This window comes from Crocodylus porosus, unplaced genomic scaffold (assembly GCF_001723895.1).
Source record: "Crocodylus porosus isolate Cpor-Errol unplaced genomic scaffold, CroPor_comp1, whole genome shotgun sequence".
NCBI classification, from domain to species: Eukaryota; Metazoa; Chordata; order Crocodylia; family Crocodylidae; genus Crocodylus; species Crocodylus porosus.
The window spans coordinates 155,295,034-155,315,010 of record NW_017728906.1 but is presented as its reverse complement, the minus strand read 5'-3'; the positions used below and the strand labels follow the sequence as shown (position 1 = coordinate 155,315,010).

General features: G+C 40.3%; 1 protein-coding gene across 1 annotated transcript in view; it reads right to left on the bottom strand.

Annotated features, from left to right (window-relative positions):
* FOXO1 (forkhead box O1) overlaps nucleotides 1–19,976 on the bottom strand; it is a gene marked incomplete at its 5' end in the record, with an annotated part of 87,466 nt that extends 67,490 nt beyond the window's left edge. The window contains one exon of the mRNA XM_019528515.1: nucleotides 19,794–19,976. Coding sequence (XP_019384060.1) covers nucleotides 19,794–19,976 — 183 coding nt within the window. The remainder of the gene's footprint in view (nucleotides 1–19,793) is intronic.
* Nucleotide 19,977: the final 1 nt, after the last annotated feature.

Genomic DNA, 19,977 nt, shown 5'->3' with positions numbered 1-19,977 from the left:
AAAACCAAGTACTCTCTTCCCCCCTCTTTAGAGAGAAATGTTTAGACCATATAAAACTTTAGGTTTAGAAGAGCTTATAATACTACCCACATATTTGCACTGCTTGTAAAGCATTCAGGGACATTTAGGGTGTCATATAGCAGCTCATATTTGTTTCTTGGTCTCATGACACCCAAGAATCCTCACGCCCAAAAGAGAAGGGCCAAGATGATGTTTCCAGAGGACACCTCTGAAGGATCTATATAGGCAGATTTTCCAGGCCTTTTAACTGTAGCCACAAATCCACACCCCACTAATACACCTTTCCAGGTTGCATCCAAAAACAGACACAGGTTGTCCAGGATGTTGCAGACCTCCTAAACTTAATCTCCTTGTACTCATACTCTTGCCTCTGAACTAGCCAATCCTCTGTGGGGACAAGAGCTGGGCCCTCAAAGTCCCTTCCTGAATACTCTATCACTGACACTTTTGATGTTGCACCCAATGCTCGTCACCTGCAACCTGCAAAATAAAGTAGGTGGGGAAGTTATGCGCTATGAAATCAAAGGCATGGCTGCTAACACAAGTTACAGAGACTTAGGCATGATCACCCAAGTGGCATGTTGCCCTGGTGGCCAAACTCCCACAGGTCTGGGGGGTGAAAGGCTGGTTTGCCTCAAAGCCAGTTCTTTACTAAGCATGCCTGCCTCCTTTCTTCCACTGGGCAGGAAGAGACTAATTAGCTGCAGAGTAAACCATCACTGTCTGCACATGTAATGGTATCAGGCCACAGTAAACTAATTAACACTACAGTAAGATAGTACTACTGTCAGGGACAGGACTATCTTACAGCAGAGTAACTTACTGCACTGAATCACTCTCGTACATGCTGACTGTAGGTGTGAATTGCACCTAGTAAGCCCAGACACCTGGGAGCCCACTCTGCCCCACTTACATTGCTACTCTCCCAGAAGGACGTGCAAACGATACGCCCAGAAGCAGTTTACTCCAGCTCAAACTGCTCTGGAGTTTATTCTGTCACATTAATTGCATATGTAGATGCACCTGCTGTCTCTCTGGCTAACCCACAGGAAGAGCCTACTACTGAAAAGGCTATGGGAGGGAGGAGGAGCACTTATGTGACAGCTCCCCTAAAAACTGAAAAGCAGCCCTAGGAATTGCACACACAGCACTGAAACAAGTAATTAAACTAAACATTTCAATAGAAGTTTGAAGCTTTGCAGGGGGTGGGGACCTCAGAAAAAGCTCTGAACCCCGGAGGCCTCCTCCTGCCCTCAAGCTGCAAGCAGGCTCAGGTGCCCATTGTAACAGATATGCAAACCCTGACCTGAAGGATAAATTACATACCCATATCTTGGGCTTAAATTTTCCCTTCCTTTAGAGAAAAAAAAAAAAAGATAAAGTCATCATCTAATCCTATAAACTGGTTCAAAGCATTTAAGAAACAAGTCTTTACATATATTTCTCAGTTATACTGTAACTGAAAAAATAAACTAACTCTATTTAATTTTTATATTGCAACCAACGTGTATTTCACTCTGTAAGGTTCATTCCTGAACAGTGTCACTTATAGGTTCTCATAAGCCCATAATCAAATTGCAGCCTCATAATAATACTTTTAAAATAAATTTACTTTTTTATTCATAAGAAAAGTTTGCAAAACAGAATAACTTCCAAAGCAATGCGTCAAAAGTTGAGTACCCCTTCACTTCCCTTTCTAGCACTACCGTCAGAGACAACTGTACTGCAGGGCCTAGGGCAAATGAGCTTGCACGGAGCTCAGATGCAGCAGTGGTGGTGGGGGAGGAGGAGGTGGCGAGCAGCTGGACACAAAGCCAACCCAGCTCCACAGGGCCCCCCCAAAGCATGGACCCCAAGGCAGCTGCTCCAATTTGCACGCCCCTAGGGACAGCCCTGACTACAGCCATGCTGCTGAAGGATAGCAAATTAAAGGTAGTGAAAAGGCACAAATGGCAGGTAAACATCCAACTTAGGAGCTGGGCACTTGACTAAAATTTATGTCTCTGTCTTAAATCTCCCCAAAAACTGCCAAACTTTATAGAGAAAGAACAGTGAGAGATAAGGCAGACAGGATTTTAAAAAAGGGGAATGCAGAAGCAATAACCAAATGCTACAGGAGGTGGCTGCACACCCTACTCCCAGCCTGCAAAGGACATCTGCCTGCTGCTGCAGCCACCACTGCCCCATTCCAGCTGGGCCTGTGGGGAGTGGTTGCACAGGAAGCCAGACTCAGCTGGGGGCAGCAGCAAGGGAGGTTCCATGGTCCTTAGCCTACTCCTGGGCTAGCGAGAGCCCCTTGCAGGAGACCAGGCAGGGAGGGGGAACCTGCCCACTGCTGCCACTGTTCCCAGCTCCCTGTGTACCCTGGTTGGAGTGGGGCAAGAGCAGATCTGGACCCCTACCCTTGGCTCAGCCAGAAGCTATGCAAGCAGCAGGCCTGGGAGGAGGAATGGAATGGGACGTGGAGCTGAGCAGGTCTATATGTTTATGCATCATACTGATGACATAACTGCATGCTCTCATTTATGCATTGAATACAAAAGGAATTCAAGAGAAAAAAATAGAAGCACAAACTTCTATGAAACAAAACACAAATGCCATCCTTTGACCAATACAGAATTAACTGTGAGTACTCACTGCTACAGGATAATTTGAGGCACAGGGTTCAATTTGACTGAAAATCAATTGAATATTTTTACTAAATAATAGCAGACATTGTTAAACTGTTTAAAATCAAATTGCAGGCATTAACCTACTGTGTGCTGCAGGGCACAAACATATCAGCTAAGGGTAAAGAAGCTTTCAGTTTCTACATGGGGGCAAACAACTGGCACTTTTCATTCTTGGTAACTGAAAGTAATCCTGTCTGATGGAGTGAAGAAAACATATGGGATTCTGCACAGCTGCTAGAGTTTGAGCAGCTTTGTCAAAATTAATTTAGGGGAGGGGGAATTCTCAAATATGCAATAAACAGGTGGCTACAGACTCCACTGGTACGTGTGGGTGATTTTTTTTTTTTTTTTTTTTTTTTTTTTTTTTTACATGCTTTAAACACCTATCCTAAATAATAATTTTTAAACATGGCTTTCAGGGACATGACAAACAGTGTAGTAGACAATATCTGTAGCAAAAGACTTGAAATATAACTAGAAATATTAAAACATTTTTACATATACGTGGGGGGACCATACCAACCAAACTTGTAAGAAAACAAAAGTTGGCAGAAAAATGGGAGGGGAGAACACTTTAAGATATGCCATGGAAGGATTCACTTAGCTTTTTAAATATTTTTTTAAAACACTAGTATTTTTAAGATAGTAAAATACTACTTTAGTATCATATTACTCTTTCAATACAAGACAGCTGCAGGAAACATAACTAGAATATGCAAAGACAGGGTGAAGCAGGAATTCTTTCTCCAGTTGTGAATCCACACCTTCCACGACACTTGTGCAATATCAGTCTGCTACTCTGGCCTGATAATTTGCCAGACTTGGCTCTTTCAACTATTAGTAACATCTGCAATACTATTAGATTGGCTATACTCCAAAGCATTTGATTTCTGGAAGTCTGATATCTCAAAACAGTCAGAGATGCTATGTAACATGCTCTGCAATATGATTTGCCACAATGGGAAAGAATAAACTGCAAATTAAAAGCGAGATAAAACTTGGATATTTTGTGCAAAATGTAAACATCCTGAACAAAATTCTACATTTTACAGGTGTTGGAAGAAGGACAGAAAATTGCTGGCAAAGTAATATTCCAATTTTAAATTATTTCATGTATGAACTTATAAGAATCAACATGCACAACTCACTCATCAAGTGGCTTTTCCAAACAGGCTAAAGTTTTAAGTTAAAACAAACCTACGCAGGTTTTCACTTATTTTTTTTGGCAGCTGCTTTCTGTTAAGCATGCCAAAATATGAAAGAAACTTAAAATGTCAATGTCAAGAATCAACACTTAGCTTACATTATTTTAAACACACATATTTTGCAGTGCTTCATTTTAATTCACTAATAGGACAGCTCACCCATCCTTAACAATCCATACATTTTAACTTACAAATCTCAGTCTACTAAGTTTAGTATCCAGCACCAAATGGGAGTAACAAAACGTTGGAGTATGTCAGTTACATCAATGCATGCCTGCAAGATGGAAACGTTATAGTATCAAATGCATCATATTACAGTCAAACCAGAAGTACTGTTTTAAAGCGACATTTACACGTTCCATCTGTTGGCACAGTGACACAACAGTGGATCACCCGTAATATACTGCATAAATCACACCCTAAATTACTCTAATGGTTCACTATTTAAAACATATGTCAACAGTTTCTTTTTTTTCTCCAAGACACAATTACTAGAGTTTTAAATATTGTTCCATCTTTTTGTATACTGGATCCAGAAGAGAGACTGCAAAAAGCAGGTAGTACAGAATATAAGGCATTAGTTGCTTTCACAAATTCTTAAGTATTTCTTTCCACTACCTGAGACATACTGAGCAGATGACACCACGGTCTTTTACAATGGCAACCAATGATATTCCCATCTAGCAGATTATTTTGAGACCACTAGGCTACGTTTTCTGCACTCAGTTGCTTCACTGTAGTCCCACTAGTTTTAAATTGGATATAACCAGGGATGGAATCAGATCCTCAAATGTAGTGATTTTACTTCTTTAGGCTTTTTTGTTGGAAATGACTGGGCCACCATAACACTGGAGACAATTCTGGAGCAATTCACTAGTCATATCCAGAAGCCGTAATGTGGCCAGCTGTATTTTTTTCTTCTATGGAACGTTTTTTCTTTCACAGGGCCTTCTTGAAAAGCAGGCTATACACATGAAATTTAGAAACACCAGTTTCTATTTGCTTGTGTTGCCAAGACTAGAAAGAGACAAAAGCAGAGAATGGGGGAAAATGCATTGGACTGCATCAAAAATAAGTACATATTACCAGTCAGGAAGAGTCCCTGCATGCTGCATCAATTAAGACTCAAACCAATTTTGGACAATTACACCCAAGGCTTCACTTTGAGTAACACTGCATTTCAGGTGCAAGAACATCTTGCAGTTTCTTATCCCATTACCTGGATTAGCTGTTAATTCCAGGGTCCCAAAAGGTGTTAACTACCTTATTCCTCTCAATTGATACAATGAATCTACTTTTTACCTCTCTTAGCAAAGCCAACTCCCCCTGTCCTTTTCCCTTCTATACAAAACCCTTTCTTTCTCCCAGTCCTTTCATAACATCTGACAAAACAGGTTGCTGCCTACAGAAAGCTCACCCCTCTCCAAACAAGTTAGTCTCTGAAGTGCTACCCTGACTAAACATCTGCCTAATAAAATGTGGGAAGTAATAAAATTAAGTTTCAAGGTGAACAGAATGTTGAATCCCTCCACTACCTGCTACCCAGAGTGGTGATAAACACACGTGCAAGGAGCTGATGGACTAGCACGTTCAACTGAAGTAATATAGTTCATAAAAATATCTGTTCTTTGCTCCCTATGCATTACACTTTTAGTAGTAGCATTTGCTTTCAATAGCAGTGGCTGCTATAGTGCACTATACAGACTGATGATGACTAACATCAATTGCTTAGACCAGTGGTTCTCAACCTTTTCAGATATGAGGCACCTTTGAGTAGACTTGAGGCCCCCTGGGAAAACTCCACCGCTTAGTTTTCACTGTACTTTTGATTACAGAAAAGTAATTGAGCAGTTTCTGTTGCAAAGAACTCAGAAAGACAACAACTATGGACTTCTTCTGAAGCCTCCAGATTTATCTTGTGAATATGCTTGCAAACGTAACAGTGCTAACATCAAGTGTTATGTACTATTAATGTGACAAACCGAAGGCATCCTAGAAAGCACCTCAAGACACCCTAGGGTGCCATGACACCCTGACCTAGATACTGCACCTTGAGTTGAAAACTCCACCTGCACAGCCAGTAAAGAAGTAATTTCTGTACTTATTACTGCTCAAGTAAGATGGAATCTTACTCAGCTAAAAATTGTCTTTTCTTGCATTCTTTATTTTTCTGACTAATAGATAAACCAGCAATACCCCATCCTAGCTGTCATAAAGAATATGTTGGAGCCTTTTGCTAAATCGCTGCCCCCCTCCCACTTCCCCCCAAAAGTTATTTTTATCTATGTGTATACTGCCATTGCATTAGCCTGGTTGCATAATAAAAATTGTGCAATAATCTCAGATGATTTGCATCCGATGGCACTTTTTGTTCATTGCCAGGGAGGGGAAAGAACACTGCATCTCCCCCTGCTGAAAAGTGGCTTGGAGCATTATAGCATTCCTCTTACTTCCCGCAACAGAAGTATATTCAAGGGAATTTTAGACCCTGTGAAACTGCAGTCACAATGTGATGTTAGCGTTCACTAAAAACTAAGGAAAAGCAGGATTTGGCAAAAACTAGAAAATAAGAGTTACTTCACAGTACCAGTTGTCAAAGCTTGAGCCTTTAAACTGTTCAAGCCAAATATGAATCTATTTTTTCCTATACTTATTACCCCTTGCTGTGCATATGCCTGCATTTATTCCCCATAATTCTGTGACATCTTTCAAGAGATAAGTTTCAGGTTCTTATATATTAAACACCAGATTTTTTTCAAACACAAGACAAATAGTTCTAAATAGTTTGGAGAAGTCAACATCAATTAGGTTCTATTTTCCCCAAAACAAGTGATAAGATAGAGTACTAAAATATACCATACTGTACTTACTCTCAGCCTCTTTTCCTCATTTATAGTACATTACAAAGATAAAAACAAAAAACAAAAAAAACCCCTCTTTTGGGGGTACTATATAAATCAAATATTTTATAGATGTAAGAGCAATTCCAGAACACGACCTAAAATAAAACACCATTATTCAACACAGTTAAAAAATCATGTCTCCCAGTCCACGTACTGGATGCAAAACTGATAGTACAAATGGATTCAAACTTGGCAGAGAACTATTCAGCTCTTGTAGCACAGATAGTCCCATGGCAAGAAGGTTTAGAACAAGTCTATACTTTCTTAAAACTGCCTGTATGGCATATACTAACTTAAAAGAAAAGGAAGGGATGAGTGAATGCTTAGATTTTTAGCTAGAAGGTAAGCAATGTAAAAAGGTCATTTTAGCATTCACATGCTGAAGCAAAACATTTTGAGTTTCTGCAGAGTCAGGCTATGCCTGTATTCAAGGGTAATAAACTAGAACTCTGTACTAATGTTTAGACACCTGTGACTCTAATTAGGATGGCTTGGCCCAGCTATCCAATAAAAGGAAAGAAGTGGCTGCAGCCTCAGCATCTGATTACATTCTGGCTTTTTTACTATTAAAAAAGGGGAGCTGGGGGAGGATTATTAACTTCTAAAGATCTAGGTTCAAATCAAGTTTGAATCATTGAAGCTCTAACTTCAGTTCGATTAGGTCACAAGCAGGCTTGTACTCATTTAATTTTTACTGGGCAGGGATCTAAACAAAGTCTTCAGTTTGGGGCAAGCTCATATTATTTCAAAAGGTCCAGGTCTACAGTAGCAGATGTGTTGCAGTTTGAAACGTGTGCAATGCCTGAACTGTGCAGAGAAACCAGTAGCTGCACATGTCTGCCCTGTACCTGGCTCTAACAAATTAATCTATCTGGTTCACTGATGCCAAATTCATGCAACAACACGAAGCCAGGTTTATTTTTATTTTTTTAAAGAAACATGCTGTTATCAGGACTGACAACTAACTGAAGATTTCACCTTAAGGAACCTATTCAAGAAATATTTCTCTTGGAGCAAAATTTCTAACATGAATCTTTCCCTTGAGCTCCACTGTTACTTTTCTTGCTAGATAAATCAGGAAAATCTAGAATGTCTTACTGGAATCACATGAACAGAGATCAACAAAAAGTACAATACCTTTGTGAGAAGCCAAAAAATATTCTACCTTAACTAGTTTATAGTCATCATTAGGTGGATTAACATATTCCTGGTAATTGGGAATGAACAGACTGATCTTTTCCTGGTACCTACACACTATGACAGTGCCACATATACATAAGTGCGTGGAAGTCTGAAAATGTGTCTAATAATTAAAATCGGGTCCCCAGCCAGCTTGAAATCCTGACTTGGAGTTGCTATTAAGAATTCAAATACTTCACAAAAGAAATTGGTGAACTGGCATGGTTGTACTGAATGAAAAACATTCTGGTGGCTGGGCTGACAGTTTCTGAGAGTGAAAAGCTTCAGGCTCATGCTGGCACAAGCATCTCCCCACTGCTTTCCCCCTGCTTCCAAGGCTTGAAATAGCAGTGATTCAAGGGAGAGTTTATTGATGGTTGTTCTAAACTACATTTAATCAAACAGAGCCAGTAATGTCAAACTAACAGCAGCCAAATACTGCTTCTCAGGGAAGAAAAAGTGTTCTTTTTCCCAGCACTTTCCTATACCAAGATGGCTGCTGAAGTAGAAGAGATTAAAAAAGAAAAGGTCCCTTTAACCCAAGACATATGCACACACAGTGAAAATTAAAGGCATCTGCTTAAAAGCCTAGAACTACAGTAAGGCAAATAGTTTAAGTGATACTATGACAAATTGTCTCAGGCAAGTGAAAATGGATACCAGGCAGCAGAAAAATACATTTTAACATATTATTTCACTAAATGAGCAAATGATTTCTTTTTAAGTAAACTAATCTAACCTGGCAGACAAACTGTGTCCAGCACAGACAAACTAGGAAACTCTGGCTCTGATTCACCATTGCTTTGCATCAAGGGTTATACCAGTATAAATGCACTGAGATTAACAGAGTGACTCTAGTTTTATGCTGAAGTTAGTAACAGCCCCCGCAACTGTATGTGTTGATACTATACATGTTTTCTTTTCCCTTCAAGCTCCTTAAAATAAATCAAAACTCACTCTCTGAACCTAAACATACCACAGCTGCAAAAACACAGTGCCAACTTGCATTTAAAACTTTAGGCTGTTTAGGTCAACCATCACTTACAATTATATTATTTTACCTTACAGCAACAGAAAGACAGCCTTGTATAGCACTGCATGTGACAGATGCAGCACCTCAGTCTCACTGCTGACAGGTATGCAGGACATGCAACCGAAGTGACCAAATTAATTTGCTTCCATTTAAGTAAACCCTAAAACATTTCTGCTGATCTTGCAGGATGTCAGCTCATTTGCACAATAAATGTGGTCTAACAAGTCACCACATTCATAGCAAGTTGCTTCAGTCTTATCTAACTGCATAATTTAAACAGCCGGTGATAGGTAAGTGAAACTCCACCCATGTTACAGTTTCTGAAGTCAAATGAGTCTAATTTTCTCACACTTTTTGTTGTAATACTCAACAAATTAGTATCATCTGATACTGCTTCACCACTGCCAACAGTGGCCTTAAAGTCTAATTTTCCACTCCTTGATATATGCTCCTCTTTGTAATTTGCATTTAGACTTTTTAATTTAACAACACTTGTATCCTAGCACTCAAGACACTCACAGAAACATATCAGACCAGAAAAAAGTTACTGACAGTAAGCAGCAATGGTCATAACCAGTTTAGAAGCAAAGAGTTAAAATAACAAATCTCTGATAAATTCAGTAGGTAGCAAAATGTTAGTATATAAAAAATATTTTAAAAATATATAAAGTATATAAAAAATCCACAGGTCCTGTGCACTTCGTAAGACCTCTATTAACCCAACATTAAGTTTGAGATGGTAAACCAGGCCTTGGGATCCAATGTATCAGTAGACTGCAAGGTGAAAGAGATGCAAACGTTGTTAAAGGATCTAGCCACAGCTCTACAAAAACCCAGTTCTCTCTCGCTAGGTTAGAGCAGTGCAAGGACTGCTCCAGCTTATGTCAGCAGGGTGGGACAGAAAATACAGCTGGGACAGAGCCTGAATATCTGAGGTATAACAGTTTCCCCCATTTGTGTCCCTTTTTCTCTTCTGTGTCAGCAAGAGATGAAAGAGCCCCACACCAGCTTTATGAAACTGCAGAACATGGGGAGTGAACCTCAACATGATAGTTACTTCAGGCCGTTCAAAGAAAAGCAGCTGGATTATGCCATCTGGCTCCTTAAAAAAAAGTTTCATTTTTGTTCAAAGTTATGGTTTCCATGGACACCAAAAAGGCTGTCTGCAATCTAAATAAACTTTCTATCTTCAGTGATTGTCTACGTGCATAACAGGAGAGCTCTGGTTATAACAAAAGCAGTAACTTTTTTGTGAGTAATTAACTATCCATCTTAGTATTGCACTCCAAATGAGTTATCAACTTTGAAAAGCTGGACAAAAAAAGAAGCACCAAGGAATGTAACCTACACAATCCTTTTGCAGCCTAGTGTTGGACTGGAGGGTTGAGGGGCTATCTAATTTTGCCCCTGGAGGGTTGGGGGGCATTTAATAGTGCTGTCTTCATTTTTTAATGCCTTAATTCAACTATCCCCAAGTAATACAAAGTATAGATACAAGATACAATTTGGTGTTACTCTCTGAAGAGCAAGAACCATTCTTCCTTAGTCTGAAAGGCAATTTTTTTATTCCTCAAAAAATCTGAGCCTGGATACTGCATAGGGTTGATATGAAAATCGCGGTTCATTTCTTTGGAGGCTCATGAATAATAATTCTTCAGGCACACATTGTTAGTAACACAAAGGATATATTTGCAAATAGGGTCAGAGTGAAGCCAAAAGACCACTCTGCCCCCGAGGAAAACTCTTAGCTGGCTTTTATCCCTTCTCTCCTGGGCACGTGTGCAGAAGCAGGAACTCTTACAACTCATTTCCGGTTCATACAAACATACATGAAATGACGTCACGTCATCTGTCGCATGTGCATTATAATTAACTACTTAAGTATGCGGGGCGGATAGGCATATATGCATTAGCTAATTACGCATGCTTAGAAAGCTCTCCAGGTTACCAAAAGTTCAAACCCCTCTCTTTCTCAAGGACACAGCCAATTAAATCACAGTTTCTGTAATCTACAAGAGTAGAGGCAGAGGAGTTTGAAGGTATGTGTGATTTAGCGTAAGAAAAAGATAGTAAATTAGCGAGATGTCCTTGGTGGTGTTTCTGCTTATCAGGTACGAGATACAAACTGTGCAGTTCTAACAACACTCTATTCATTATACATTTTTAATAATATTTCTAACAGGGTAGTGATTCTCATCCAGGGTGACATGGTACCCTGGGATGTCTTGAGACACTTTTGAGGGTGCTGCAGGGTGCCACACAACATTAGCACTCTTGGGCATACAAACATGATTCACAAAGTAATCCTGAAGATTTCCTGTAAGAATTCGTAGTGTTGAAACCATTCTGACCTGTTGTAGTCTCTCTGAGCTTTCTGCAACAGAAAAATACTCAGTTGTTTTTCTGTAGTAAAAAAAAAAGGTGAGTGAAAAATAAGAGTTGGCGTTTTCCAAGGGGTGGCTCAAGTCTAAGGAGGAGTCTCCTTAAAGCCTCAAGTCTAAGAGGTAAAAAACTACTGATGTAGAGAGTGTGTATTGCACGGGCCAATATTGCAAACTGCTTGCATTATATATACCAGGGGTGGGCAATTATTTCAGGCGGAGGGCCGCTTACTGAGTTTTGGCAAGCTATCAAAGACCACATGACAGACAGCCAGAGGCAGATAAATCTTAATTTTCCAATTTTTTTAGTGGCCCCGGGGGCCAGATAGAACAGCTTGGCTGTATCTGGCCCATGAGGCGCATTTTGCCCATCCCTGATATATACACAAAACAGCCCCATCACAAACTGAAAACATTACTCTGTTCTACAAAACACTGAATAGCAGAATCAATTTCCTAGTCCTCATTAATAAACCAAAAGCAAGCTTTTCAGTAGCTACTTGACAGAAACAGCAGCCTTTAATAAATTGCTGTCTTAAGCAGAACTACATCATCATCCCTTGTATGATTCTACAGCCCTCATCTAGTTAAGTTGTTGATTAGTAGCTTTTCTCTTTGTAGTATGGAAACCAAGAGTAAAAGCCAATATAAGGAATACCAAAACCCACCCAAGTTATCTTGCTCTTTTGTTTTGGTCTCCTTTTTTCCTCTCAGCCTATTTAGCAACGATTTATTACTTTCTTCTTCCACAACAAAAAATCTGGATCTAGCTTCCATGCTATCTAACAACCCACAAAGGCCCAGTTGATTTCCAGCATATACTCCTTACACTCAGATATTTACAGTCAGAGGCATCCACAAAGGGTCAATTGCCTCATTTTTTAGCATCAATTACAACACCAGTTCAAAAGAACAAATAAATCTGTGTCTAAGGCCCCTGACAGACATTCCTTTAAGGCACCATGGGATCTGATCCTTGATCCCAACAACTGCGCCTCCTGCCATGTTATATGTGATCTCAATCATACCCTGCTTGCCAGTGCAGAGGGAGCTTGGGATCATAATTTCAACCCTGTGCCAACAAGTTGCAAGCCAGGTGCCCAACATTCAGCTGATTGTCAGCTGGCACTCGGACCACCCCAGGGCACAGACTCTTTTTTGGGGTGTTATTTTTTGTGACTGGTTTCACTTTTTGTGGTGCCATTAATTCCCTGAACGTGTGGCCGGGTTACTATTTAAACTATGACTAACAGATTAATCACGTCTTAAGTGTACCGCCTGCCAGGGCCTTACATAGGTAAAAAGCGCTGGCAGTTTTTTTCAGTCATTCATACTGAAATCTACTACTGGCAGAGGCCAGAATTTGAAGCATTCACCCCGTAATCTCAGTATTTGAGTTTTGGTTGTTGTCATCCTCCCTTATTTTGCACCTTGGAAACTTCAGAGAGCCACTATATTACATTTGCACCAGGCTGAGGCATAATTGTTGCCTGTTACAATTTTGAAATATGGCCATGAAGCAGCTTTGTTTGACAAAGACACATGAATCAAACTTTGCAAATATAATTACTGCAATAGAATGGCTGTCCACAAGTAATCAAAATTTAAACACAGTTTAAATTGGTAAAGTTAGACATGCAGAGGACAGGAACAATTCTCCAAATCCCAACTGTTACCTCCTACATTCTAGGTTTTAAAGTCCACACATGTGCAAAAGGGCAGAATTCCTGTGATTTTAGGTGATTGTTTAATTAAAATTATAAACAAAAATCTGTGCAACTCATTAACACTCTGGTAAAAACTATCAAATGATTTAGTCACAGGCCAGGTCTATGCTGCTAAATTTTCTTGGCACAGGTATAATCACTGGGGATGTTGGGAGAGAAATCACCCCTCCTCGCAGCTGACAGCTTTGCAGACAGAAGAGTGCTTTTGTTGTCTTACTTCATGTCATTCAAGGAAGTTGAGTAGCTACACAGGCTGAAACACAGCAGCTACACAGGCTTCTGTTGGCATAGACCGCCTCTACACTGGGGCTGTAGTAATAGAGCAATGAAAACATAGCTGGGGGAGAGAGGCTCAGTATTTTAGACAAGTCAATAGGTAACTGCAGCATGCATGACTTTACCTGAAGTTTCCTTTCAATTTGAGAGATACCTAAAAGTTTAGTTTTTGTTTTTCCAAGAAATTATATTCAAAGAGTAAAGGGGGGAACAAAGCATATTTGCTAGTTGTCTTTGGTGCATGAATCAATCTAAATCTTTGAGAGGGGGAGTTGTTTGGGTTTTTTAGACCCCCTTCTATAGAATAGAAGTGGCTGATGCTTGAACTTCAGCGTAATTATGGCCGTACTCCAGTGTGCTCTGCAAATAATGTGGCTACAGAATTTGCCAGCATTGCATCCCAAAACTCAAGCATTCGTTTTAAAAAAAAAAAAACAACTTTACCATCTGAAGTTGTATTGGTAGTCATATTGGTAAACTCTTCCTGAATCTGAAGACAGCATGAATCAATAGCTTTGCAATAGGAGGGTATAAACCATCTGATTTATCTCAACAGTGAGAGAACAGGAAAAAAAGAGTACTGTTAATTATGTTATTGCTGATTTTTCTATCAGAATCATCCAGGTAATATCTTTATCCTGCAGCATCAGACTGCCTCTGCAGTGTCATCCTGGGTATCGATGCCCTAGTTACTAAAACTTCCAGCCCCTTCACCAATTTCTAAAATTCAAAGAAGACTTAAAAAACCAAACAAACATAGAACTAAACATAAAAAGGACATAAAATGAACCATGTTAGGCCTAATATACCAATTGCCTTATTTTCACATCCAATTGGTTTAAATAGGAATGCAGAAGCTTGGGATATTTGCTGTTAGGTCCAATCTTTGACAGCCATGAAGGTCTTTGGTTAATCATTCCTGGAATCAGATCTGTAACTAAAGGAACCATGTTAGCACCTCTGTAATTAAGACAAGTAACACCTGGGTGCAAAAAAATGAAGTGCACTTTCAATATAAAAGTTCAAGGTTAAATGATGTGGTACACCAGACCAGAAAAAATACTAGCTAGGACAGGATATGCATCTTGGCTGGCAGGACTGGTCTCTCACTAGCCTTACACGGCCTCTCCAACAAGTAAGATTTCCTCAGGTTCTGTTGCTGGATCTACCAGAACAGAAAAGTAAATGGCAGCAGCCCTGAAAGGAGTCCTGAAGAAGAGGGCAGAAGATGCACAGATACAGCTTCTTATACGGAAATGGAGGCTAAGGGTCTGGAAAAAAGGCAACAGCGATTAAGTATATCACTGTAGATCCTTCTTTAGCAGTTTGAAAAAAAGTGGGGAAAGATGCAATGCCCTCCTCCATCCCCCTGCAAATGTGAACTACAATTTTTTTGTTAACTTAGCCTCTCACTTAACATCTCTGCTTCGATTCTTGTCTATTAACACCAGAAACTAGAAGTTACTTCTAAGAGCAGTCAGGCAGAAGGCCAGGTAGAGATGCACCTATAGATTAACTAAATCAGAGGCATAAACCTAAGCTCACTTCATCGGATGCTGTGAAAGCTTATGCTTCTCTGACTTAGTTAATCTATCAAGCGCATCTCTTCTGCCTATTCTTTCACTCCGGACTAGATTCTACACACCTTCTCAGGACATCATGGAAGTTAGCACAACTACCACTTCGTCTCTTCTGCACGTAAACACAGGAGTTCAGTTTCCAGAACTCAGATGACATGTCTCACATTTCCAAAATTCCTTCAGTTTAGTAATGCTGGTGTTATTACTATTATATACAAAGAAATGTGATAATTTACAATGTGATTTTGATTTGGTGGAATCCTTGTAAATGGAAGGGGGGGGAACCAGCAGCAAGACATGCTACCAGTTTCCCAATCAGCGAAAAAGTATTCATTCCTATCATTAAGGGAAAGATTCAAAGATTCAATATTTCATAAATTCTGCAAAGTAATTTTCCAGTGATCTTCAACTGCTTTGTCAGAGTTACCTTCCATATTAAAGGGGGAAAAAGATACGTTTAACAAAAAGTCTTGTAGCGATCTGCCCACTTCAAATACTTTGGCATGGAATATATTTTTGCAATTTCAGTTATTTGCAGGTACAGAATTAAGGTCTTGCCAACTGTTATGAAGTACTCTTTATTGTTAATAGCATTTTTCAAATTGTAGATTGTAAGTATTTGAGAGTTATGAATCAATTGTCACACCCTTAAATTTCCCTTGCTTGGACACCTGTATGATGAATTAGTCACTCATGACCACTGCATCTCCTCTTATGACAGAAACATCCAGCTCACTAACTCAACACCTGGTTTGGGCTCACCTTATCACATGCAACTACCGTCTGTATTTTTGCAACTTACTTTCAGCTGGTCTCAGTCTTACAGCCAGGACAACAGGAAGGTCTAGGTGATCAAGACTTTACTACGCCAAAAGTCAAGGAAATGTAACAAGTGATGCAATATGGATCCTCTCCACACAGATAATTAAAGAAAAACAGACCACATTATGACAGATGCCATCATCAAAAATTAAATGGTTTTTTTTCTGTTCAACAGAGTCCTGTTTCCAGAAAATTGTTCTAAGGACATTTAATGTTAATAGTGTCTGCTTGACTGATACTTTTAAAGGCTGGGGGGGAAAAAAAGAGAAAGTGGAAACTGTTCAAAGGGGGAAAAATGTATAACATGATAATTTTTTTTAATAATGACTCTCACAGCTGTTCTGAAGTAAAACAATGGTATATGATATGGGGTATATACCAAATATATGCTTCATTTTCTAAGCCATCTAGTCCAAAGTAATCAGATTTATGTAAAGAAAAATGTTTCCTATGTTACTACTTTCAGGGAACTACACTGAGACCACAACAGACTAATTCATAACCCCTCCTCTGCTATCTTCTATCTTTACCTGAGGACCTGGCTAAAGACCATTTTGACTGGAATAGTAACTCAAATCTTCCTTCTTTCACGCAACACTCGTAATTTCTTAGTTCTTGTTATCTCTGTAGTAGATCTTGGTCTTCCTACAATTTTTTCCTAGCAAACAGGGTTATTACAAGCACTTGTTCACCTTCAACAATACAACAGGTTTAGGTAAAGAATGTTTAGGTTCTCCCTTTCTTGTATGCTTCACTCAATTCTACTTACAAAAAGCTGATGATCTGAAGGGGCTAGTTTTGTTTTGGTTTTTTGTTCGCTTTATTGTGTTTTTAAGGTTTTGGCTGAGTTTTTGTGTGTTTGTTTTTGGGGGGTTTTTTGTTTTTGTTTTTACAGTTCAGACTAAATTCTCAGGAACTCCGGAACAGACTTTAGATACGTGTATAGCTTGGAACAATTTTGCCTACTTCATTAAATTTAACCCAAATAATCAATTGCTGGGTAGGTGAATATTAAAACCTGGTTCTGAATTCAACATTTTCTTTATTCACTACTATTTATTCACAAAATAGAGATGAAATTATAACCATCAAAAATGCATTGAACTGGCCCCGACTACTATTTATTTACAATCCCTGGCAGTTAAAATTGCATTTATCTATGATCAGTGCGTTTTTGACTGAGAAAAAAGCAGCTGAAATTTTACAGTAGGGGTGTTAGAATAATGATAATTAGAGATGGAAGAAACCTATTAAGTCATCTATTTCACCAGCTACCAAAGAAGAATTATAATTAAGCTTAAAGGCACCGAAAATTGGAACATTCAAAAACAGTGCGTTCCGCATGTTTAAGTTTATGAATTAGGTATGTAATTTGACAGGTCCCCCAAGTAGGTTTTCAACTATATACACATCTAAAATTCCAATTATAAATCACAAGAAATGTTTTGGAAGATGTTTCACCCAAACAGGATATACAGTCCAAGTGAGAAAGGTAAAACAGTATCATACTACGCAATGGAGGCCATAAGTCAATGGCAGTTGTTCCACATAACCAGCTATACCTTCTGGCAGCAAAACCCCTCTAACCTATACTTATCCTTCCAGTACCCCTTCTTCTCTTTCAATGCCCACAACTGACTCAAACATAGAATTCAGTTTTAATCATTAAACCTAAAAAATCCATTGATTGCAAGAAAGCAATAAAATCCAGATCTTAAATCCAACAGACAACTTAGGCCAAGACACTGATTCATCATTAAATGAGGAAAGTGATTAGAACTCTTTACGTCTGTCAACTCAGCTGTAAAACTGGCCAAAAGCAGAACTGCTTCAAGCACGTTATGGTGGACTAGGAACAAGACATCAGGTTTTAGATTAATTAAACTTGGAGAGGGGCGTTAAAAGTCTCTACCTACTATCTGAGCAATTAATTTGTATGATGCACAAGGTTAAAAATAAGGAATTAGGGCAATTTATGCCCGAAGAGACTGAGTACTACTATTTAGAGATGGCTTCCTAATGTCAACCACGTTAAAAAGTCAGTGTACATGAAAAGTTGACTTTTAAAGATGTACAATATTGAAAATGAGAAACAAAAGTAATAGAGCAGCTTTGTAGTCATATAAACAAATTTAGGCCTAGAAAATGATTGAATTTTAGAGAAAAAAGCTGTGCAATGCCTTTTTGCTTTGTTAAAACAATGGGAACCAACATCAAAATATAGGTAATAGGCTATGAAGCAACCAGCCAGCTACATTCTTTACAGGGTTTCTTTTAAATTCTTTTACTCAAACTGAAAATGCATGCGATCCATTCTTGACTGTACTAACAGACTGTATCCCCTGAAAGACTGACTGTAATTTTTAAGTGAAAGTACACCTCGTTTACAACTCTTTCGGTTCAATATTAACCATTTCATTTTTAAATGTAGTCATTCATGGTTCTTCAAAAACAACAACAAAAATCATTCTTGGCTCCAGAAGCTGAGCCTTTTCAAGCTTTTAAACTAAGAAGTCCTTAGCATGCGATCCAAGTTCTCATAAGAGAATGCTATCTAGCTGTGAAAGCAAAACATAAAGAAGGGCCTTATGTAATAACACATCCCTTCTCAGGTCATTATTTTATAAAAGGTAGTAGCTTGGGCTGTTGAGTCCCCTACCATGTACAATTTATATTTTAGGTCAGTTTCAAATTTATCTGGAAATCATTGTTCTGTAATACTGCAAATGTAACCTATCCTAACTGGAAAGATATTGGTGTATTTTGCTGACTTGTCTAAAATGCTTGTAGAAAGAAGCCTGTCCAAGGATCAAATTAAAAGCTGCGACAATCTATCCTGCCAATTGTTCCTCTTCTGTCAAAGATGCAACTAATGTTTATTGTAAAATCAAGTGAGAAGCAAGGCCAAAAACCTATATACCTGGATCATGAAAACAGGTTAAATTATTATCAGGCCTGTCTTGTATACAATTCTTGCAATGCTTCTCTGAGATTAAATACCATCACCTAGGAGAAAAATGGGCATCAAAAGTTCATTTATCATGGCTGCATGCAGACAAGTGCTACGTAGCCAGGTTTCAAAAAATCTAACAGATTAAAACAAAGGGGGGAAAAAAAATCAGAGAAAAGTTCTGGCTGCTTTGAGAGAGCTACAGGTGATGTGTGAAGTGGCAAAAGAGGTGGGCTCACTCGCTACAGGAAAGGCATACATGGCTCAGCAGCAGGAGCAAAGAGTATGGCTGCTGTCTCCACACCAGTCCCTAGCAGGAAGCAGGACCCGAGGCAAAACCGCACTTGCTACTCCACTCCAGTCTGCACAAAAGGGAGCAGCAAATCCCATGATCAACAGGTCACCTGCCCCGCTGCGGCTTCTAGGTACACAGATGACTGTCAGAGGGAGCTGTCTCCCAGTTCACTCCCAGTCCCCGGAAAACTAAAGCCAACGGAGCCCTCTGCACACGCATACACATACACCCCCCTTAGTCAGTAAACACCCAGGATTATAGTAACCCCTGTCCTGCCTCTGCCCTTCTCCACCTGAGCGTGTTTATGACCCCGAGTTGTTGGATCATGTCTGCACTTCGCTTGTAAATTCCTTGCGGCGAGGGCTGCTCTGTTTGCTCCCGGGGAGACGCCGAGCCCCCGGGGCCAGCGAGGCGGTGCGTGCCCCGCGGACGGGAGGGGGCAGCGCTCGGGCCGGCTGCCAGGGGGAGCTCGCTCGCGCTCGCAGTGGCAGGCAGCGGCTCGGGACAGGACCTGTTGCACAGGCAGCTGGAACCTGCCCAGGCTTGAACCGCGGCTCGCCCCGCGCCGCCGCCGGCCACCGCGGGCAGCGCACGTGTCCCCCGCCCGGCTCCGCTCCCCTGGACGCGTCTGTCAGCCCGAGGTCGCTCGCGCCCGCCGGGGGAAGTGACCCGGCGGGGCTCGCCACGGGCCGGCCGCAGCGGGGAGCGCTGGGGCTGGGGCGGGGGAAGGGGCCCGGCTCCTCGCTCACCTTCCAGCCGGCGGAGCTGTTGCTGTCGCCCTTGTCCTTGAAGTAGGGCACGCTCTTCACCATCCACTCGTAGATCTGGGACAGCGTGAGCCGCTTCTCGGGGGAGCTCTCGATGGCCTTGGTGATGAGGTCCGCGTAGGACAGGTTGCCCCAGGCGTTGCGGCGGGACGAGCTGCTCTTGCGG